Here is a 23,890-nt window from a genome sequence, read left to right on the forward strand (position 1 = left end):
CAATGGGACCGGAGCGTGTATGTAAAGTGAAAATGTACTTAAAGTGAAGCAATAATCTATGCATGTACTGCACCGCAATCGCCACTAGATGGCAGCGGCGTCATGCCATTAAGGGCTCATCCAGACGACTGCAAAATGTGTGACACGCGCGCTATGTGTGCTTAGTATTTTTCGGTCGTCCAAATGACGTCGTGCAGTGTCACGCATTTTCACGGGTTAAATCTGCTCCTTCCAATACCGGCAAAAATGCGATTTGTTGTTTGAAATCGGGAATTTCATTGGGACTTTTTTTTTCATTGGGAAACAGCGAACAAAAAGGCGAAAAGTGAGGACTATCAGCTGACAAACCAGATATGGAAACGGTGGATTATCCCGCTCCATTTGGATAAGCCCTATGTGTCTGTTATTGCAAAGCGCGTACATTAAAATGGGGTATGGCGGAGTATGGAGCATGTACTTTATAGCGAGGCGACTTTAAGTGAAGCGACTTTAAGTGCGGTATGCCTGTACATGGCTCTCCCCTCTCCATTTTATCCTCACAACAACCCTGTGGGGTAGATTAGGCTGAGAAGCAGTGACTGGCCCAAGGTCACCCAGTGAGGTTCATACCGGAGTGGGAATTTGAACTCTGGTCTTCCCAGGTCATAGCCGATGCTCAAAGCACTTTACCACACTGGCTTTCATATCTAGCCCAATATGGTGCACTTTGGCGGGCAGAGGCCTTCTCTCTGCCTCCCCTTCCCATCACCTAGCAGCTGATCCTTGCAGCTGGGAATCATTCATTCATTCATTCATTGGCGATCACTCGCGGCTGAGTAAGATTGTCTTCCAAGATCAGGTCTTTAACGGTGGGTCCGTAAGTGACTGTGGAGGCCAGTTCTGGATCCACACAGCACCCCACAGTGAGGACATAAGTTTCCAGATGGAAGATGGTCACGATGAGGATTTGCTTGACGTGCCTTCCGCTTAGCTCGTTTGTCCCGTTTGCCCTGTATTCATGCACCTTTGATAATAGCCGACCTCCATTTGGGACGCTCATGGGCCAAGACTTCCCAGTTCTCGATGTTCATGTTACATTTTTTTAGATTCGCTTTAAGAACATCTTTAAACCTCTTTTGTAGTCCGGCACCTTAACCACTACACCAAATCAGTGGGACAGGGCTGCTGATGGGAAGGTGGAGAAGCCCTTGACGTGACGGGCAGGGCAGGGCCTGGGAGGCCTGGGTTCGAGTCCCCGCTTCCCCGGCCGGAAGCCAGGGCCACTCAGCTGAAGCAAAGTGAGTCCCATGCAAGCGTGTGAGGGTTGCAGCCCGGTGTTAACGGGGCCAGTAACAGGGCAGCTAAGAAGAACCAGGAAGTGCCTGGGCCAGCACTTCCCCTTGCAACCTGGCCTCTGCTATGAACGTTGGTGGGCGGAGGCGAGGCAATGCTTTCAGTTCGCAGCAGCAACAGCTGCCGCCTCACCTACAATATGGCAAAAGTCAATGCCCCTGGCCTACCTTACAGGGTGCTTGTGAAGACGGAAAAGCCCTGTTTAATGCTCTCACAAGGAAAAGTATGCTCCTCAGCCTAACCTATTATTTATTTATTCATTTATTTATTTATTATTTATTTATTACATTTGCTTACAGCCCCATAGCCGAAGCTCTCTGGGCGGTTTACAACATAAAAAAATCAATATCTACATAATAAGAAAAAAATAGTTCACATTTTAAGTAAACATAACAATAAATCTCTCAACAATATACATAACATGAGAGCAAAACGAATCATATACAAAACAAAAAAAATTAACAATTATAAAAATATATCTAAAAATTTCCATGAATGTTACACTAAAAGCGTATATGCAATATCTTATTCTTGGCCTACCCCGCAGGTTTGTTGTGAGGATCAGGTGGCAAGCCCTCCCCCTATGCCTACGGCCACACCTGTGCTACTGGGAGGAGGGAATCGCGTCCGGCCAATGGGCCCGTCAATCCAGGGACTGGCCCGCCCGTCACAGCCTTCGCTGGAGGACCTGGGCCAGTGACGTCACGGGGGATTTCCCCTCTGCCCCGAGGGGGTGACTTTCCGCGGCGGGGGGGGGGAAGAGAGGAGGGATCCGCGCGTTTGGCGCTGCTCGGGGCCTGCGCGCCTCCTTCTCCTCCTTTACTTTCGGTTTCCCGGGACGGGTGCCGTTCCGCCCAGAGGTGAGTGTCGTGCGCGTCCAGGGGAGACCCCCTCCACGTCGGGGGTGAGGGGATCTTCTGGGGGCGGGACCCTGGAGGGCTCGTTTCATTGCTGCCCTCCGCCGCCGCCGCTCTTTGCCTCGGAGAGGCGATCCCGCCGCCGGGCGGCACTTTTGCACGCCCCCTCCCCACCGGGGCTTGCCTGGAGGCGGGCCCGGCTGCTCCCCTCCTGGGCGGGCTTCCTGTGGGAAGGGAGGCGCCCCATTGCAGCCCCTTCTTCGGAGTCCACGAGGGGGAGCCGGCCTTGGGAAGCTGCACCCCCCCACACGCGGAGTCGACGGGGCTTCCTTAGGGCTGGAGCTTTCTTGGTCTTTTTCCTTGGTTAAAAAGAGTTCCGCCTCTCCTCGCCCCACTCCACCCGACCCGGCCGGCCTTTCAGGCTCTGCTGCCGCCTTTTGGGACGGCTCCCATGGAGCTCCTCCGCCCCGATTCCCTCCGTCCAGCGGACCCGACGTTGCCCCCAGCCCCGGGAGAGGCCCCTTCCTTTCGGCGAAGCTGCAGGCGGGCACGGCTTACTGGGAATGCCACGAGGAAACCGACTGCGTGGGAGAACGCCGCGCGTCGCTCGCAAGCTGCCCCGTCTTTGCTGTCGGAGCTCCGGGAGGGAAGGGTGGGTTCAGAGGCAATTGTGTGTGCGTGCGTGCGTGTGGGGTGTGTGTGTCCCTTTGCCGAGGGTATCTGCTAGAGTGGGAGGAAGGGTCACTGCCGGCAAGGTTCCGTTTATTTACTGCTTCCTCCTTCTCCACTTTGGCCATGCCCAGAGGTTCTGTCTGTATGGCTTGGAGATAAATTGTCTGGTGAGGAAAGGCCCCCCTGCAGCCTCCAAGGTCACAGTTGGCGCGGGTGCAGTTGCCCCAAACAAGATCCCTCAAGGATCAGTATTGGGACCTGTACTTTTCAACTTGTTCATTAATGACCTAGAATTAGGAGTGAGCAGTGAAGTGGCCAAGTTTGCTGACGACACTAAATTGTTCAGGGTTGTTAAAACAAAAAGCGATTGCGAAGAGCTCCAAAAAGACCTCTCCAAACTGAGTGAATGGGCAGAAAAATGGCAAAATTCAACGTAAACAAGTGTAAAATTATGCATATTGGAGCAAAAAATCTGAATTTCACATATACGCTCATGGGGTCTGAACTGGCGGTGACCGACCAGGAGAGAGACCTCGGGGTTGTAGTGGACAGCAGGATGAAAATGTCGACCCAGTGTGCGGCAGCTATGAAAAAGGCAAATTCCATGCTAGGGATAATTAGGAAAGGTATTGAAAATAAAACAGCCGATATCATAATGCCGTTGTATAAATCTATGGTGCGGCCGCATTTGGAATACTGTGTACAGTTCTGATCACCTCATCTCAAAAAGGATATTATAGAGTTGGAAAAGGTTCAGAAGAGGGCAACCAGAATGATCAAGGGGATGGAGCGACTCCCTTACGAGGAAAGGTTGCAGCAGTTGGGGCTTTTTAGTTTAGAGAAAAGACGGGTCAGAGGAGACTGTGATGTCCTTCCCTGGTTCTCCCTGTCAGGTTCCCACCTGCTTGTGGCTACTGCCTTTCACTAGGCACCACCAGGGATACCACCAGTCCAGACCGTCCTTTATATGGTTTCTCACTCTGCTCTAGCACAGATCTCACTGGATCCCCCTGCTAGGCAGCACCACCAGTCACATCCTATAACCAATACTCCCAGAGACTTTGCCTGAGTCTTTCTCTAGCTGGTTACTTTTGTGGCTGCGTGCTTATGCTGTTCCCAACCCCCTTGTATCTTTATAGATAACACATGCAACTCTGGGTTGCTCTGGATACTTGAATTGTTATTATTCCTCCCTTCACCGCTGCCACCATTAGATACTGTTTCTGTTCAGCCTTGGTAATTACCTTGCCCTCCCTTCTGGTATGTATATCCCCCAGCCAAGGATCAGGCCTTTGGTAAACCAAAGAAGTATTTATTAAATATCAGAAATAACAAGTGTAAAATTGTAATAAAAAGTGTAATAAGATGCAGTAATGGCCACCAGCTTGGACGGCTTTAAAAGAAGATTAGACAAATTCATGGAGGACAGGGCTATCAATGGCTACTAGCCGTGATGGCTGTGCTGTGCCACCCTAGTCAGAGGCAGCATGCTTCTGAAAACCAGTTGCCAGAAGCCTCAGGAGGGGAGAGTGTTCTTGCACTCGGGTCCTGCTTGCGGGCTTCCCCCAGGCACCTGGTTGGCCACTGTGAGAACAGGATGCTGGACTAGATGGGCCACTGGCCTGATCCAGCAGGCTCTTCTTATGTTCTTATTTTCTTATGATCAGCATTTTAACAGGCCTTGACCAAAGCCTACCCTTTACACACACACACCCCGCCAAAAACATGGCCTTTATCTTTGGCCAGTCTAACTCTGGAAATAATAAGAACAAATGTAAAGGTCCTGCCTTCAAGTCGATTCCGACTTATGGCGACCCTATGAATAGGGTTTTCATGAGGCTGAGAGGCAGTGACTGGCCCAAGGTCACCCAGTGAGCTTCATGGCTATGTGGGGATTCGAACCCTGCGTAGTCCAACACCTTAACCACTACACCACACTACAGCAAAGCTCCCTTAAAAAAGGAGGCTCAGAAGTGACCTCGGATAGCCTCAGTGAATAGAACCCATGCTTTCATTTCCTCTTTCTTCCTGGCCCTTTGTGGTGCAATTTGGCAATTTTAGACTCTGGTCACAAACCTCTCCCCCCCATGAGCCAACCTTTTGGGCAGCAGAGGATTGTCTGAAACCACATGATGGGCTTCAACTGGTGAAGCCGTGTCCACACACAGTGCCTTGTAGAGAGAGACTGCCTGAGAAGCAAAAGTAAGATTCTTTGGATGGAAAAGCAAGGCATCCCTATAACGGGTATTATGCATGTGTCACATGCATATTACTTTACATTAGTTTGTGTATTTTAATCATCTTTTTATATATATAGCTAGAGTTGCGCACTACTTGGAGAATTTTTTTTTGAGCAAGTGGTTTGCTAATTTCGAGCAAGTCTGTGCGTGTGTGTGCTTCAAACTTAAACTCTCTCAGGCTGAAACAACACCCATCAGTACACATGAGGGACTCCCTGATGTGTTTTCCTGTTAGAGTTCACGCTTATAAAAGCTTCCGTATTAATCTGCTAAAGGAGTTACATAACTTGAGCGTGCGGCTGTTTTGTTTTTAATTTTTTTTAAAAAAAGCATTGATTTTTCAAGAATATCTATAAAAAACAAATCGCTAAAAGAGCCAAAAGGAGTCATTTAAACGAAGACAAAATGACAGGTGGAGAAATCAATTTGTCGGGTATGCAAACGTTGGTTGAATCTGCTGATCATCTTTATCAGGGGTGAAATGAACAGAACACGGAAGAGGACAAAGAGAAAGAAAAAAGAAAAAAGTGCTTTGTTAGTTGTGGGGCTTATTTTTAATCAAAAAAGGAAAGTGACACAAAGCTTGCTGATACTGTGTATTTATTTCAGTTCTCTTAGCCATGGAGTCCTGTGTCAGGTCTTCACAAAGCAGTTGGCCTGTGTAATCCTCGGACTGCAGTTAATCAGTAGATGTGAAATGTGCCCTGTCGATTTAGAGGTTTGTGTGTGCGCATGCAGACTTTAGGACTGTTTCATAATCAGGGAATGGTTTGTGCAACTCCCTACCTGTAACCCACTTTTTTTTCGGCAAACAGACCCTGAAGGCTGTGCATTTGATCGCAGTGTGGTGGGCCCATCTCTGGAGCATTTGTTCACAGGGATCAGAAGATGATCATCTGACTTGTAGCTCTGAGTGGACTGCGTGGAATCTACCATGCATGGCGGTGGGAGTGGCAGAGTAGTCAACAGACCAGAAGGAGAATAGCGTGGCCTGCTCTTGTGCCGTTAGCAGCAGCAGTTTAAACAACACAGATCAGCAGGAAAAGCTATTCATGCCTACTGATAGATGCAGATCAAGCTGCTACTAAAAAAGCACAGGAGCAGGGCCCAGTGAAAAATTTGGCAACCCAGAGAGGGGTCTGTCTAGACAAATTAATGGTTGGAGGTCCCAGCAAAGAACATACTACGGTTTAAGGATATCTCAGGAAAAATGGGAGTTCAACAGGGGATTATCTTTATAAATCTTATAATAATTATTCTTCACACATTAAACACCTTTACTACTAATGCATCCAGTGGCCTTAGCCATTGAGTCAGCATCAATTCAAAGTAAGTTAAAAAGTGTGCAGATATATGACTTCCATATGGGTACATCCTCAATATAGGCCTTTGCCAAATCGGTAGAATCAGTTATGATAAGAAATCAAAGCTCGGACTTATTTATTCATACATTCAACCAGCTGTCCAGGGGGAGACTGGTGAAATACTGATCCCAATCTCTTTTATAGAAGCGTCTCAAGGCTTGACTGGATACCATGAGGAGGTCCGCATACCTGGATGTATAATATTCTATCCATCAGTGCATTCATTATAAAAACTCTTAGAAGGGAAACTTACATACATTAAGCGTGAAGCCAGATCATAATAGTTTTATACCATAAATGTTCCGGGATGGTCTTGGTTGGGGGGAGATTTGACCCACTTCTATTGCACTGCAGTGCAAGAGTGTGGTCATTTTGGAGAAGCATCGCAGAACAACTAATAAAGCGGAATGATGTGTGGACAGCCTGGTACCAATCCAGCATGAATGCACTATGATTGCGTCAATGCCATGTTGCAGAATACACTCGCCCCTTCCCAAAAAATTCCCCAGTCTGGAGAGGCCCATATTGTCATTTTGCAAAAATTGAGACATCCCTACTGGAGGAGCAATGAATACATTCATTCATCAAATGATCAATAAAAATGTGTATAGCTGGTCCTCACATCACCCTGTGGCCATGGCTTCTGCAGGTGAATGGGCTGCCATGAAGCCAGCCCAGCCAGACCCTTTCTTGCTCTCGGCGGAGCAGGAGGCCCTGAGGCTGGCAGAAGCCATCGAAGGAGGAGATGAGGCAACAGCCCAGCAATGTGCCGTTTGGCTGGCCAAGCAACGTGTCCCACTCGAGGTACAGCTGAAGCAAGAAGCCTACCCCAAGCAAGAGATCAGGTAATAAAATAGAACTGAGAGTGAGTGCTGATGGGCAGAGCCTGCGTTTCTATAGAGGAGGGGTGGGGAACACTTCAACCTGAGGGCCGCATTCCTTTCTGGGCAATGTTCTGGGGCCCACGTGTCAGTGGTGAGTGGGGCCAGAGGCAAAAGTGGACGGAGCAACAAATGTACCTTTTACCTTTGCCCAGTAGGCTAGTCTCCACGTGCACTCGCCCACCCGTCTTTATCCTCCATTCAGCCAGAGAGGGAGTGTGATCTCGGGAGAGTATTGAGGGCCTGGCAGAGAGATCTAGCAGGCCTAAGGGTCCACGCTCCGGACACAGAGAGATGCAGTGTGTCCATGATGGACTGAGCAGATGAAACCATGTCGGATCTGCTCATACAAGGAATGGTGGTGCTCTCATGACAAATAACCCTAAGATATGACCTCAGACTCTTGGTTGTGTGAACATGCCCAGGGCTGACAGAGCTTTTAAAAGACAGCTGCTCTCCTGAGAATAAGGAACTCTGCAAGGAGGGGGCGGGTGGACAAGATTAGCGGCAGCAGACAGGATCTAACAGATTACTTCCTCTCTTCTCTTAGGCTGTGGGTGGGCGTGGAAGATGCCCAGATGACCACGATCCCCATTTACTTGAAGGTTCAGCCTTGCATGACCTTGGCATCCCTCAAAGACCTGGTAGGGGCTGTTGCAAGATCAAACTTACAGCTTGAGTTCAAGCTGCAGGGTCATCCAGGATTCTGAGGCTGGGCATGCACAAGCCTCTTGGAAGGGGGTGGTTCCTGCACTCAGCAAGTTCTAGACCTTGACTGCAACAAGAGAGTGGGGTGTGCATTTGAGCACTTCCCTTCCTTCCCCGTAATTGCAATTTATTATCCGCCTGCACCAGAGAGAAGTCCCCAAGTGTGTGAGATCCATATTTAGTCAGAGCATGTGTGTGAATTGCAGCTTGTTCTTACATCACGTTTCTGGTTCTCATGGAGAAAAAGATGCCTGATACCAGACCGTGGGAATGTGCAGTGATATGATAATGCTGTGGTAGGGTGGAATAAATGCAACTCTTGACTGGAGGCAGTACAGGGACCCTTGCTGTTGTTTCAGCATTTCCAGATTCAACGTGTTTTCAATAGCTTGATTAGGCAATACAGGCCTTTATGCAGATTTTGAAGCTGTCATCTTGGGTACCCCAAAAGGAAACAAGCCAATTCTGTTGGTTAGGGGGATAGATTTAAACCGTCATTCCTGGAGAATGTGGGGAAAGAGGTAAAGCAATTTGAGAGCCAGATTTCGACTGAACATCAGGAAAAACTTCCTGTTAGAGCCATACGACAATGGAACTAGTGACCTAGAGAGGTAGTGGGCTCTCCAACACTGGAGGCCTTCAAGGCAGCTGGACAGCCACCTGTCGGGGATGATTTAATTTGGATTCCTGCATTGAGCATGGGATTGGATTTGATAGCCTTACAGGCCGCTTCTAGCTCTATGATAATCTCTTATTTGTGTATTATATTCGTATAATAATATGTATAGTGTGTAAATATATATTGAGCGATATCCAACTATGACTAAACCTATTAAGATTAATGAATTTCATTGATTTCAATAGGACTACTCTGGGTGCGATTGGACATTGTTCATATCAGGGGTTCCCAAACTGTGCTCCATGGATCACCAGTGGTCCACATGCTTCATTCAGGTGGTCCCTGGCATGTAGGCATAAAATATTCATAATTGGTTCTAATTATATTTTTATTGATTCTTTTATTTCTCATCTTGTATCTTCTTGCATTACAGTTTGAATTCCATGATAATGCGAATGGCAATAAACAAAATACGAAAGAAATGAAAGCAGCAGTAAACATGCAATTAGAAACCATCCACCATCTAGCCCAGTGCATGACAATTGCTACAACAGGCAGAATAATCTTTAAGCAGTTTGCCAAGGTCCTCAGCCATTTTCAACTGGTTAGTGGGGGGAAAAGTTTGGGAACTATTGTCCTATATAATAAAATGCTGGATAAACAGAAGGAGTTACTTAAACTTCCTGTCTAGTGAGGAGCATAGAACAAACTGATAACCTTTTTATTTGGCCGACTGCTTAACAACCGCAAAGTAAGCTTTTGAGATGCACAGAAGTCCTCAACAGATGTACATTTTTTAACACATAGTTGCTCCAAAGCCAGTTGTGACTTCCTTGCTTTCTGAGGCTCTGGGACCTCTGCGACTCTAAAGCTTTCTCTTCTTCCTCTTTCTCCTGGCCTAGATGTTCCTCCACTATGGCTTCCCTCCTAGCATACAGAAGTGGGTAGTGGGCCAGAGGTTGCCTCGAGACCATGAGACTCTTCACTATCATGGCATCCAGAAAGATGGCGATGCAGTTTATCTGTACCTCCTGTCTGCCAGGGCAGCCAAGCTTAGCAAAGACACCTTCGAGCGGGACCATGAACGCAGGCAGCTGGAAGGTGAGCCTGCGGGGCCGCAGTGTGAGAATGGCTGGCACAACAGTGTGGGAGATTTCATTGGGACATAGGAGAACATCCCTGGAAACTGATGAGTGAGACTGTAGCTCCTGTTTGGAGGACGCAGCGATGCACTGGTGAATCTTTGCCAAGGGCCCATGTGGATTGCATTTCATGGTTCAGTGTGGTGGCGTGGTTTTGGTCCAGATTTTGTGGTGATGTGCTGGTCCCTGCAACTGAGGAGAACCTGTGTCCCTTTCCTATTTGCATAGCTGGCCTTTCAAGAGAGAACTAAGGGGCTTAAATCTGAGGCAGGGCTCAGTATGGTAGCAAGGTTTAATTGATTTGATTTGGCCTATTCATGGCAAATAATGTTTGCTGTGTTTGAATATGCTGTGTTTCACTGGGATGTTTATGCACGCACAGGTGCAAGGTTGTGCGTGCAACTACAGGATTTCTTTCAAAGTTTCCCCCTTATTTTGCCTTCGCCAGCCTGGCGCCCTCCACATGTTTTGGACAGCAACTCCAATCAGACTGATGGGAGTGTTGCAGTCCAAGGCATCTAGCAGGAGGTATGTTGGTGAAGGCTGTTCTGCACCCATATATAGCAGGAAGGATCATCGTATAAATACCTCCCTTTTCTCTCCTTTTTTTTTTTTGGTGGCAACGCCATTAGAGCTAGGCATCAAAGATGGTGTCCTGCTACCAAGGGGGGTGTCAAAATGGGCAGCCTCAACCCCAACGGAGCCCTTGGGCACCCTGGATCCCCCGGAGGAGAGGAGTGACCCCACATCACCTCTCCCTGTCAGGCCCCCAATGGTAAGGGACTGCGAGGAGGCGGAGGCGCAGACGGGCGAGGTTCTTTCTCTTTTGGGGTGCTCCCATCGTCCTTCTTTTCTCGCCTGCGGGGGCGGCTTCCTAGGTTGGTTGGGAGTGCCCAAGTTGCACCTATGTCAACAAGCCCACACGGCCCGGCTGTGAGATGTGCTGCACGGAGCGTCCCAAGGATTATGTCATGCCGGAAGCCTATCAGCCGGATGAGGAGGAGCAAGAGCGCCTACAGAAGGAAGAGGAAGCCACACGCCAGTATGAGCAGGTGGGACGCTAGAGCACAGCCAGTGGGGACTGCGTAGATTTTTGTCGTTGTTGTTTAACAAAATGTATATACCGCTTGACTGTGAAAAACCTGCAAGCGGTTTACAAAAAATATTGAAATTATTAATAAAAACAGTTGAAAACAAGTAATTAAAATGTTTAAAAATGATGAAAAAGAACAGCTTCTCTGTGTCTGGATAGGCTTGCCTCAACAGAAATGTTTGAGGCAGGCGGCAAAAAGAATACAGAGAAGGCGCCTGTCTGATGTCAATAGGCAGGGAGTTCCAAAGAGTAGGTGCTGCCACACTGAAAGAATAATTTCTTACACATACAGAATGAGTATTATGTGGCACATGTAACAGTTCTTGCTCCGCAGATCCAAGTGCTCAAGCGGGCACATAGGGGTATGGGGCAGGGCAGTCCTGCAAATACATTGCTCCCAAATTGTTAAGGGCTTTAGGTCAGAGGTGAGGGCCGACATTCCCTCTGGGCAGCCTCCTGAGGGCCACATGCAGATTTGGGCAGAGGAACGAATTGAAGTTTTACCTTTGATCAGTAGGGTTGTTTCTACACAAACTCACACACCCCTTTCTATTCTCCATCGAGGCAAGCAAGTGGCATTATTAGAGTTCAAGGAGAGCAAGAATGGAATCTCTATTTATTTATTTACTTGATTTATTAGTCGCCCATCTGGCTGGTTGTCCAGCCACTCTGGGCGACGTACAGAATAAAAACATACAGATACATTAAAACATTAAAATCTCAACAATATAAAAAACCTAACCCACCCCAAAAGCCTGTCTAAGCTCCTCTCTGCATGCGTGTGTGTGTGTTCTAGAGAAGAGATAAGTTAGGGCACAAAAAGACGTTGGAGAGAAACTGCGTGTGTGAAAAAGAGATGAAGCTAAGATGGAGTCCAGAGAAGAAGGCGCCACATCCCTCTGTTCCCCAACATCCCGCAATCCTTTTCCTACTCGCTGATTGGTTGAACCAATGGTCTGATGTGGTCTAAGGCGTGGGTGGAGAATTTGTGGCGCTCTAGAAACAAATTACAAAGTTTGTCATTCTACAGAGCTTCACATAGTTGCTGAAGTTGGATTGTTATTTAGAATGCTGATGTATGTTTCTTTTGATAATGAATCATTTTAAGTTTTCCTATTTTTTAATTTTATTTTAATCCTTTTCTTCTTTGCTCTCCTTAGCCACAACCCTCATTCACACCCATCTAGCCCATTGGCTTCCCCCAAAGAATCCTGGGAAAGGTAGTTTGTGAAGGGTGCTGAGAGGAGACCCTATTTTTCTCACAGAGCTACAGTTTCCAGAGTTCTCTGGGAAGAGGAACTGACTGTTAAACCACTCTGGCTACTGGACTAGTGGTCTCCTAACAACTCTCAGCATCCTTCACAACTACACTTCCGGGATTCTCTGGGGAAGCCATGACTGTTTCAAGTAGAATAATAGTGGAATAAATGTATGGTGTGAATTTATTATTATTATTATTATTATTATTATTATTATTAAATATCCCACCTTCCTCTCAGTAGGAGCCCAGCTATTAATTTAACTCTAGACTGTTTGAGGAAGTACCAGAACCTTTTCCCCATCTGGGTGTCAAGAAAGGAATTGGGGGTCATAGAATCATAGAATAGTAGAGTTGGAAGGGGCCTTTAAGGCCATCAAGTCCAACCCCCTGCTCAGTGCAGGAATCCAGCATTCCCGACAGATGGCTGTCCAGCTGCCTCTTGAAGGCCTCCAGCGTCGGAGAGCCTACTACCTCTCTAGGTCATTGGTTCTGTTGCCGTGTGGCTCTAACAGTTAGGAAGTTTTTCCTGATGTCCAGTCGAAATCTGGCTTCCTGCAACTTGAGCCCATTATTCCGTGTTGTGCACTCTGGGATGATCGAGAAGAGATCCCGGCCCTCCTCTGTGTGGCAACCTTTCATGTACTTGAAGAGTGCTATCATATCTCCCCTTGGTCTTCTCTTCTCCAGGCTAGGTGGCCGGGTGGCAGGTCCTAGTCTTTCTTGTGAGATATTCTAGAGTAATTAAGAACATAAGAAGAGCCTGCTGGATCAGGCCAGTGGCCCATCTAGTCCAGCATCCTGTTCTCACAGTGGCCTACCAGGTGCCTGGGGGAAGCCCGCAAGCAGGACCCGAGTGCAAGAACACTCTCCCCTTCTGAGGCTTCCGGCAACTGGTTTTCAGAAGCATGCTGCCTCTGACTAGGGTGGCAGAGCACAGCCATCACAGCTAGTAGCCATTGATAGCCCTGTCCTCCATGAATTTGTCTAATCTTCTTTTAAAGCCATCCAAGCTGGTGGCCATTACTGCATCTTGTGGGAGCAAATTCCATAGTTTAACTATGCGCTGAGTAAATAAGTACTTCCTTTTGTCTGTCCTGAATCTTCCAACATTCAGCTTCTTTGAATGTCCACGAGTTCTAGTATTATGAGAGAGGGAGAAGAACTTTTCTCTATCCACTTTCTCAATGCCATGCATAATTTTATACACTTCTATCATGTCCCCTCTGACCCGCCTTTTCTCTAAACTAAAAAGCCCTAAATGCTGCAACCTTTCCTCGTAAGGGAGTCGCTCCATCCCCTTGATCATTCTGGTTGCCCTCTTCTGAACCTTTTCCAACTCTATAATATCCTTTCTGAGATGAGGCGACCAGAACTGTACACAGTATTCCAAATGCGGCCGCACCATAGATTTATACAACGGCATGATGATATCGGCTGTTTTATTTTCAATACCTTTCCTAATTATTGCTAGCATGGAATTTGCCTTTTTCACAGCTGCCGCACACCGGGTCGACATTTTCATCGTGCTGTCCACCACAACCCCGAGGTCTCTCTCCTGGTCGGTCACTACCAGTTCAGACCCCATGAGCGTATATGTGAAATTCAGATTTTTTGCTCCAATATGCATAATTTTACACTTGTTTATATTGAATTGCATTTGCCATTTTTCCGCCCATTCACTCAGTTTGGAGAGATCTTTTTGGAGCTCTTCGCAATCGCTTTTTGTTTTAACAACCCTGAACAATTTAGTGTCGTCAGCAAACTTGGCCACTTCACTGCTCACTCCTAATTCTAGGTCATTAATGAACAAGTTGAAAAGTACAGGTCCCAATACCGATCCTTGAGGGACTCCACTTTCTACAGCCCTCCATTGGGAGAACTGTCCGTTTATTCCTACTCTCTGCTTTCTGCTTCTTAACCAATTCCTTATCCACAAGAGGACCTCTCCTCTTATTCCATGACTGCTAAGCTTCCTCAGAAGCCTTTGGTGAGGTACCTTGTCAAACGCTTTTTGAAAGTCTAAGTACACTATGTCCACTGGATCACCTCTATCTATATGCTTGTTGACACTCTCAAAGAATTCTAATAGGTTACTGAGACAGGACTTTCCCTTGCAGAAGCCATGCTGGCTCTGCTTCAGCAAGGCTTGTTCTTCTATGTGCTTAGTTAATCTAGCTTTAATAATACTTTCTACCAGTTTTCCAGGGACAGAAGTTAAGCTAACTGGCCTGTAATTTCCGGGATCCCCTCTGGATCCCTTTTTGAAGATTGGCGTTACATTTGCCACTTTCCAGTCCTCAGGCACGGAGGAGGACCCGAGGGACAAGTTACATATTTTAGTTAGCAGATCAGCAATTTCACCTTTGAGTTCTTTGAGAACTCTTGGGTGGATGCCATCCGGGCCCGGTGATTTGTCAGTTTTTATATTGTCCATTAAGCTTAGAACTTCCTCTCTCGTTACCACTATTTGTCTTAGTTCCTCAGAATCCCTTCCTGCAAATGTTAGTTCAGGTTCAGGGATCTGCCCTATATCTTCCACTGTGAAGACAGATGCAAAGAATTCATTTAGCTTCTCTGCAATCTCCTTATCGTTCTTTAGTACACCTTTGACTCCCTTATCATCCAAGGGTCCAATTGTCTCCCTAGATGGTCTCCTGCTTTGAATGTATTTATAGAATTTTTTGTTGTTGGTTTTTATGTTCTTAGCAATGTGCTCCTCAAATCTTTTTTAGCACCCCTTATTGTCTTCTTGCATTTCTTTTGCCAGAGTTTGTGTTCTTTTTTATTTTCTTCATTTGGACAAGACTTCCATTTTCTGAAGGAAGACTTTTTGCCTCTAAGAGCTGCCTTGACTTTGCTTGTTAACCATGCTGGCATCTTCTTGGCCCTGGCGGTACCTTTTCTGATCTGCGGTATGCACTCCAGTTGAGCTTCTAATATAGTGTTTTTAAACAACTTCCAAGCATTTTCGAGTGATGTGACCCTCTGGACTTTGTTTTTCAGCTTTCTTTTTACCAATCCCCTCATTTTTGTGAAGTTTCCTCTTTTGAAGTCAAATGTGACCGTGTTGGATTTTCGTGGCAATTGGCCAGTTACTTGTATGTTTAATTTAATAGCACTGTGGTCACTGCTCCCAATCGGTTCAACAACACTTACATCTCGCACCAGGTCCCGGTCCCGGTCCCCACTGAGGATTAAATCCAGGGTTGCCGTCCCTCTGGTCGGTTCCATGACCAACTGATCTAGGGAATAGTCATTTAGAATATCTAGAAACTTTGCTTCTTTGTCATGACTGGAACACATATGCAGCCAGTCTATGTCCGGGTAGTTGAAGTCACCCATTACTACCACATTTCCTAGTTTGGATGCTTCCTCAATTTCATATCTCATCTCAAGGGCTCCCTGAGCATTTTGATCAGGGGGACGATAGATCGTTCCCAGTATTAAGTCCCTCCTGGGGCACGGTATCACCACCCACAACGATTCTGTGGAGGAGTCTGCCTCTTTTGGGGTTTCGAGCTTGCTGGATTCAATGCCTTCTTTCACGTATAGAGCGACTCCGCCACCAATACGTCCTTCCCTGTCCTTCCGATATAGTTTATATCCAGGGATAACAGTATCCCACTGGTTTTCTCCATTCCACCAGGTCTCCGTTATGCTCACTATATCAATGCTCTTCTCTAAGACCAAGCACTCCAGTTCTCCCATCTTGGTTCGCAGGCAGTTTGGAGCACCCCCCTTAGGACACACCAAAAGTGGGAATCTGTCTTGCAGAAACCTGGAGGCCACTTTTTGCAGCATCTGTAAGGGTTGCTGCTTTGTGCCCAAGGGAGGCCAAACTTAATTATCTGATCCCTTTAGTGCCGATGGAAGAGAGCCATCTCCTCTTCAGAATCCAGCTATAGTTCTTGGTGCAAAGAGAAGCTTGAGAACGAGTTAGTGTAGTGGCACCAACCCTGTGGAATTTCCTCCCTTTAAATATCACACAAGCGCCATCTCTGTTATCTTTTCGGTGCCTATTGAAGACTTTCCTCTTTCAACAAGCCTTTTAAGTAGAGACATCATCCCAGTCGGTGTCTGTGCTGGAATTCTTTTTTTAAGATGTTTTTAAAGCGGTTTTTAAAAATATATTTTAAAGTTTGTTTTTATGATGTTTTAGTGCTTTTGTTTGCTGCCCTGGGCTCCTACTGGGAGGAAGGGTGGGATATAAATCTAATAATAATAATAATAAGTTCCTGTAGATGTGCATTGACATCTATTAGTGCGCTCTCTCTATCCGTTCCTTTGATGCAGGCTAAGGAGCAGCAGAAGCAGAATAACTACCAGACGCTCCTGCAGCTGGATGGGCAGAACTTGGTGCCGTCCGACAAGGCCCTGGAGTGCCCCATCTGCTTTGTGAGCCTGGAGCCTGGGGAGGGGGTGACCTTGCGGGAATGTCTGCATTCCTTCTGCAGGTACGTTTTTCCAGAAGTGCCTTGCCAGTCGGCCCCGTCACCTACCTGAGGTGTGTTGAATGGCACTAAGCTTGGAGGGGAATCAGCGGCTCGCCTAGTCGCGCTAGGGGCAGTTTTAAAGGTTGAGGGGAGTTGTAGTCCAAGGCAGTGGTGGTGATGGGAGTTGTAGTTCAAGATGGCCGTGCTGTCTGGAGCTGATGGGAGTTGTGCTGTGCTGCCTGGGGACGATGCATAAGCTGAAGGACTGAGGTTTGGTCCAACGCTCGATTTGTTGCTGTGTACCGGCTGGGGAGGACTAGCCTCAGAGGGAGGCAATGGTCAACCCCCTCTGAATACCGCTTACCATGAAATCCCTATTCATAGGGTTGCCATAAGTCGGGATCGACTTGAAGGCAGCCCATTTAGTTGCTGGAACGTAGGGATCTCCTCCAGCACTGCCTCTTTCCACATGAACCAACCCAGACACTGTGGACTAAATCACAGGCCCTTCTCCGTGTGCCTCATCCCAGGGAGGTGCAGGGGATGGCAACAAGAAAATGGGCTTTTCCAGTGCTTCCCCCTCACATTTGTAAAATGCTTTCCCCGGGAAACATGCCTGCTGCTATTATAGTCAATATTTAGGGGCTGGGCTGATATATTTTTATCTAGCCAGAATTTTGGTGGTTACCTTTTGAGATTTTACCACTGTATGATTTTATCCTTTACTGTGGTGCTCATCTGTAAGTGGGGTAGGATTTGTCCTTTTCATTGTACTATCGAATGAGCACTGTAGGGTTTTTTTAAAAAAATTATTGCCATTAAGTTGCTTTGGGACTTTTTTTGTCCCAAATGCAATACATAATAATAATAATAATTAAACAAATTAATAAATTAGTACAGATGCAGGGAACCTTTGACCCTCCAGTGTTGCTGAACTATACCAGTAGGAAGTGGCAAATTCAGAAGTGCAGGGTCCCTTCGTGGTAGTCATAGCCACTCCCCCTTCTAAGTTTATACAATAAAATGAGCTTTCAGTCTCTTATCTTTCTTTGGAGCATTTTCCCATAGTGATGCATTGCAACGATCAATGCAGATCTCCACCTGTTGCCTTTCAGCTAGTATTTTCTACTATTTTCTGCGCGTGTACATGGTCAAGTGTGCTAAGATGCTGTAAGGTAATGAACTTCCTTTGCTGAGTTCCCTTCTTGGTTGCCATACTCAAGTAAATACATTAGCTTATGAGTTTTAGGAGGAAACTTAAACATGGAAATTCCTGATCGTAACCTCTGGTGATGTTGCAACACCCACACACTTAGGCATATTCATTTGCATTTCACCTTACCATGCATGACACACACATATAGAACATCATTTAAAGCTGAAACACCGTCACTCACACACCTGCACACACACACATTCTCTCTCTCCCTTTTTCCTCTCCCTTTTCTTTCTCCTCCCCTACAACTCTTGGCTTTGGGCTGGAACAAAACCACACATCTACCCCCTCCCCCCCTTTTTGTTGCTGGGTTGAGAATAAGATCCTTGTTAACAAACAAACTGGAGCTGTGCAGCAGAGAGACCCCACCTTCTCCCCTCCCCTCCCTCCTTTTCCACTTTTCCTTTCTTGCTTGCTCTCTGTCATCGCCTCCAAACTCCTCTGTGCTTCCTGCACGTGTCCTCTCCCACAACAACAGATGTCCCTAGGAGCCAATCAGCATGAAAGGGAAGTGTGTTAGCTACTGAGAAGAGTCTTCTCACTGTCTGACTCCACTCCTTTCACTCTGATTGGCTGCAATCAGCAGGGAAGGATGCTGGAGACATAGAGACCCTGCTCCCAAAAAAGTAAGGTGTCTAAGATCCCCCCCCCGGGACCCTAGATGACTACACCTCTGACTACAACTCCCATCAGCCCTCGCAAGCCCAGCCAATGGCCAAAGTTGATAGGAGTTGTAGTTCAGGAGCATCTGGAAGGCAAAAGGTTCCCCACCCCTGCTCTAGCAAACAGCAAAGTGGGCTTTGCAGGCCTGAAGCTTTCCCCCCACCCCTGCTCTAGACTGCGACTGAACGTTATGAGGATGCTCCTGTTCCTGTCCTTCTTGTGTCTCTCTCCAGGGACTGCTTGAGAGGAACCATCCTCAACAGCCTGGAGCCTGAAGTGCGTTGCCCCTACATTGACGAGAAATACTCCTGTCCAGGGCAGCTACTGGAGCGCGAGGTCAAAGCGGTATGTGTCAAGGCAGGCCCTGGCAGAGGGCTGGCTTGCGTGCATTGCAAAGCCAGGGACGCAGGCTTGGGAGTGACCTCAGGCTGGGCTGGGGAACCAGTGGTGGCGCTCTAGATGCAGCTGGACTACACCTTGTTCCAGACAAACTGGAACACATTCAGAGGAGGGCAACAAGGATGATCAGGGGACTGGAAACAAAGTCCTATGCGGAGAGACTGAATGAACGGGGCATGCTTAGCCTGGAGAAGAGAAGACTGAAGGGAAATATGATAGCCCTCTTCAAGTACTTGAAAGGCTGCCAAACAGACGAGGGCCAGGATCTCTTCTCGATCACCTGAGTGCAGGACACGGAATAATGGGCTCAAGTTGCAGGAAACCAGATTTCAACTCAGCATCAGGAAAAACTTCCGAACTGTTAGAGCCATACGACAATGGAACCAATTACCTAGAGAGGTAGTGGGCTCTCCGACACTGGAGGCCTTCAAGAGGCAGCTGGACAGCCATCTGTTGGGAATGCTTTGATTTGGATTCCTGCATTGCGCAGCGGGTTCGGCTTGATGGCCTTAAAGGCCCCTTCCAACTCTACTATTCTATGATAGCGCCTGTCGCCCCTGGCCATTCTGGCTGCTGGGACTGATGGAAGGGAGTCCAACATTGTGAGAGCTAGAGGTTAGCTGCCCCTGACTCAGGGGATAGAGGTCCAATGTGACTCTTAACTCGCTTCCCACTTTAACAGACATAGAGCCCATCCCTTATTGGAGTTTCCAGATACAAGGTCCCATGTGAACAAAGGGCGCTTCCAGACGGTTGCTGCTTTGCATGCTGGGAAATTCTGATTGCAGAAAGTGGGCTTGGATTTCTTGTGCAACAAGCCTAGTTCCAAAAAAAGGAAAGAAAAAAGGAGTTTTTTGCAGTGAGGAAACTGATGGGGAAATGCACTGGAATACCTCAGCACAGTCATTAACCAAAATGGAGACAATAGTCAAGAAATCAGAAGAAGACTAGGACTGGGGAGGGCAGCTGTGAGAGAACTAGAAAAAGTCCTCAAATGTAAAGATGTATCACTGAACACTAAAGTCAGGATCATGAAGACCATGGTATTCTCGATCTCTATGTATGGATGTGAAAGTTGGACAGCAAAAAAAGTGGACAAGGGAAAAATCAACTCATTTGAATTGTGGTGTTGGAGGAGAGCTTTGCAGATACCATGGACTGAAAAAGACCAATAATTGGGTGTTAGAACAAATTAACGCAGAGCTATCACTAGAAGCTGAAATGATGAAACTGAGGTTATCATACTTTGGACACATCATGAGAAGACCTGATTCACTAGAAAATACCATAATGCTGGGGAAAACAGCAGGGAGTAGAAAAAGAGGAAGGCCAAACAAGAGATGGATTGATTCCATCAAGAAAGCCACAGACCTGAACTTACAAGATCGGAGCAGGGTGGTTCATAACAGATGCTGTTGGAGGTCGCTGATTCATAGGGTCGCCATAAGTCGTGATTGACTTGAAGGCACATAACAACAACAACAAACAGGAATCAGCAACTGGGGGCCATGATAAGGAGAGGGCTCTGCCAAGGCCTTTGCAGGTGTTCATACTGGGAATGAAGGGGTGAAGTAGTCCTTGGCCCATGTCTCCCCTTCCCTGGAAGTTTGTCAACATTTATTTATTTATTTATTTATTCAGCTTATATCCCGCCCGACTAGCAAACAGCTCTCTGGGCGGCAAACATAGCAACATATACAATAATAAAATTACAAAGTCAGTATAACAAATATAAAAATACACCATCTAAAATAAAAATTATAGCATTTACATAAATAACTTAGATTAAAATGCCTCAGAGAAGAGAAAGGTTTTAACCTGGCGCCGAAAGGATAATAGTGTCGGCGCCAGGCGTACCTCCTCGGGGAGACTATTCCACAATTCGGGGGCCGCCACTGAGAAGGCCCTGGATCTTGTTACTACCCTCCGGGCCTCCCTATGGGTCGGGACCCGGTGGAGGGCCTTCGTAGTAGACCGTAGTGTACGAGCCGGTTCGTAATGGGAGAGGCGTTCCTGCAGGTATCGTGGTCCCGCACCGTATAAGGCTTTATAGGTTAGAACCAACACTTTGAATCTGGCCCGGTAGCGTATTGGAAGCCAGTGCAAGCGAGCCAGAACAGGTGTTATATGCTCAGACCGCTTAGTTCTTGTTAGCAGTCTGGCCACCGTATTTTGCACTAGCTGTAGCTTCCGAACCGTCTTCAAAGGTAGCCCTACGTAGAGCGCGTTGCAGTAGTCCAAACGTGAGGTTACCAGAGCATGAACCACTGATGTAAGGTCCTCCTGACTCAGATAGGGACGTAGCTGGGCTACCAACCGAAGTTGGTAGAACGCATTCCGTGCCACCGAGGCTACATGAGCCTCAAGTGACAGGGAAGAGTCTAAAACGACTCCCAAACTACGAACCTGATCCTTTAGGGGGAGTGTAACTCCGTCCAGGACAGGGTATGTATCCACCATCTGACCAGAGAAACCATCCACCAGCAGCATCTCAGTCTTATCAGGATTGAGTTTCAGTTTGTTAGTTCTCATCCAGTCCATTGTCGCGTCCAGACAACGGTTCAGCACATCGACCGCCTCACCTGAAGAAGATGAGAAGGAGAAGTAGAGCTGCGTGTCATCAGCGTACTGATGACAATGCACTCCAAAACTCCGGATGACCGCACCTAACGGCTTCATATAGATGTTAAAAAGCATGGGAGACAAGACCGAACCCTGCGGGACCCCATATTGGAGAACCCACGGGGTCGAGCAATGTTCCCCAAGTATTATCTTCTGGAGATGGCCCGCCAAGTAGGAGCGGAACCACTGCCAAGCAGTGCCTCCAACACCCAACTCCGCAAGCCTCTCCAGAAGGATACCATGGTCGATGGTATCAAAAGCCGCTGAGAGATCAAGGAGAATCAACAGAGTTACACTCCCTTTGTCTCTCTCCCGACATAGGTCATCACACAGGGCGACCAAGGCCGTCTCAGTGCCGAAACCGGGTCGGAAACCCGACTGAAATGGATCTAGATAATCGGTTTCATCCAATAGCGCCTGGAGCTGGTCGGTAACCACTCGTTCCAGGACCTTGCCCAAGAATGGAACATTTGCCACTGGTCTATGGTTGTTAAAGTCCTCTGGGTCCAAGGAAGGTTTTTTCAGGAGTGGTCTCACCGCCGCTTCTTTCAGACAGCCAGGGACCACTCCCTCTGGTAAAGAGGCATTTATCACTTCCTTGGCCCAGCTGGCTGTTCCATCCTTGCTAGTTTTTATAAGCCAAGAGGGGCAAGGATCTAGTACCAAAGTGGTTGCACGTACCTGTCCAAGCACCTTGTCCACGTCCTCGAACTGAACCGACTGAAACTCATCCAACAAAACATGACTAGACTGTACTCCAGACACCTCATTAGGACTAACTGTCATAAAATGGGAATCTAGGTCCCGACGAATGCATAAGATCTTATGCTGGAAGTGCTCAGCAAACTCATTACAGCGGGCTACCGATGTATCTGCCATGTCCTGTGGGCCAGAATGGAGTAGCCCTCGGACAACTCTAAAAAGCTCCGCCAGGCCTTGCTTCATTCCAAAGACTTGCTTCACACCATGGTTGGAGGCAGGATGCTTCTGAATACCAGTTGCTGGAAGCAACTGGAGGGGAGAGTGCTCTTGTGCTCAGATCCTGCCTTTAGGGTTTCCAGAAGAGGCATCCGGTTGGCCACTGTGAGAACAGGATGCTGGACTAGAGAGGCCACAGGCCCATGTTCTTATATTTGTATGACCACTCCTGGGGGTGGTGCTGATGAGTTGCTGAGCAGGGTTTTAGAGCCAAGTGAGTCCTAAAAGGATGCCTGACAATTGGAACAGATCTGAGGCCATCTATAGAATGTGCAGCACAAAGTAGAAGGTTTGCAAGCTTCAACTAGTTTTAATAAGTCAGTTGAGGAGCAGTTTGGGTCTGAAGTGATATTTTGGCTCTAATGTGTTACTATAACATTGAATGAAAAAGAGAACAATAGCAATGGCTGACAGTCCTGTTGATTTTATAAAACTTCATTTCCACAGTAACACCCCAGAGGGGGGGTGGGTGGAAAGAGATCTCCAGAAATCTCAGCCCTACCAGTTTAAATTTCTATATTGCATTTTTCCCACTTGGCTTTCCTCCCAGGAGCTCAGGATGGTGTATGTATTTCTTCCCCCCTCCCCAATTTTATCTTCACAACAACCTTGTGAGGTGGATTAGGTTGAGAGAGCCTGACTGGCCCAAGGCCATCCAGTGAACTTAATGGCTGGGGGGGGTTGAACCTGGATCTCCCCACTCCTAATTTGATACTCCTAATCACTGTGCCATGCTGACTCCCTCACAAATTGCTCCTGACTGATTAAAAGTGGCCCAATTGATTGAGCTACTACACACCGGATTGTTCAGTCTACCAGTTACCCTGATTTTTCAGCCAAATGGCTCTTGTAGTACTCTGGAGCAGTGGGCTCCATGGATAAAATTGTTCTCACACGATTCTTTCAGGGGTAGATTCCATGAGTCAAAAGCATCATTAGGCAGCCAGGGCAGTTTGCTGTCCCCTTGGGGAACGTCTCTGAGGTGCTCTGAGTTTTGAGGGAAGGGCTTTAACTGGCTTGCAAGCAAAAGGTCCCAGGTACGATCCCTGACATCTCCAGATAAGGCTGAGAATATCCCTTGCTGAAACCCAGGAGAGCTGCTGCCAGTCAGTGTAGACAATATTCTGCCAGTCAGTGTAGACAATATTGAGCTGGATGGGCTAATGGACTGACGTGGTATGAGACACCTTCCTATGTTCCTAGCTCCTGAGCAAAGCCGAGTATCAACGCTTCTTGGACCTGGGCATCTCTGTTGCCGAGAATCGCAGCCGCTCCAGCTACCACTGCAAAACCACAGACTGCCGGGGCTGGTGTTTCTACGAGGATGACGTAAACGAGTTCCCCTGCCCAGTGTGTCTGAAGGTGAACTGCCTGCTTTGCCAGGTGAGATGCTGCTTGCTCATCTAGAGA

At 47.4% G+C, this 23,890-nt stretch overlaps 1 protein-coding gene across 3 annotated transcripts in view; it reads left to right on the plus strand.

Moving 5' to 3' along the window:
* The first annotated feature begins 2,045 nt into the window (after positions 1-2,045).
* The window catches only part of RBCK1 (RANBP2-type and C3HC4-type zinc finger containing 1), a 35,464-nt gene continuing 13,619 nt past the window's right edge, over positions 2,046-23,890 (plus strand). Inside the window, exons 1-10 of one of the 3 annotated variants that reach the window (XM_061630856.1) lie at positions 2,046-2,192; positions 7,115-7,310; positions 7,897-7,990; positions 9,107-9,277; positions 9,576-9,774; positions 10,448-10,590; positions 10,694-10,867; positions 16,463-16,623; positions 18,715-18,826; positions 23,684-23,863. In XM_061630856.1, the coding sequence (XP_061486840.1) occupies positions 7,129-7,310; positions 7,897-7,990; positions 9,107-9,277; positions 9,576-9,774; positions 10,448-10,590; positions 10,694-10,867; positions 16,463-16,623; positions 18,715-18,826; positions 23,684-23,863 (1,416 nt within the window). In that variant the 5' untranslated portion in view covers positions 2,046-2,192; positions 7,115-7,128. Of the gene's footprint in view, positions 2,193-2,246; positions 2,842-7,114; positions 7,311-7,896; positions 7,991-9,106; positions 9,278-9,575; positions 9,775-10,447; positions 10,591-10,693; positions 10,868-16,462; positions 16,624-18,714; positions 18,827-23,683; positions 23,864-23,890 lie in introns of those variants that run through there. The other 2 variants (XM_061630853.1, XM_061630854.1) reach the window with 2 other exon arrangements.

This window comes from Rhineura floridana, chromosome 6 (genome assembly GCF_030035675.1).
Source record: "Rhineura floridana isolate rRhiFlo1 chromosome 6, rRhiFlo1.hap2, whole genome shotgun sequence".
NCBI lineage: Eukaryota > Metazoa > Chordata > Lepidosauria > Squamata > Rhineuridae > Rhineura > Rhineura floridana.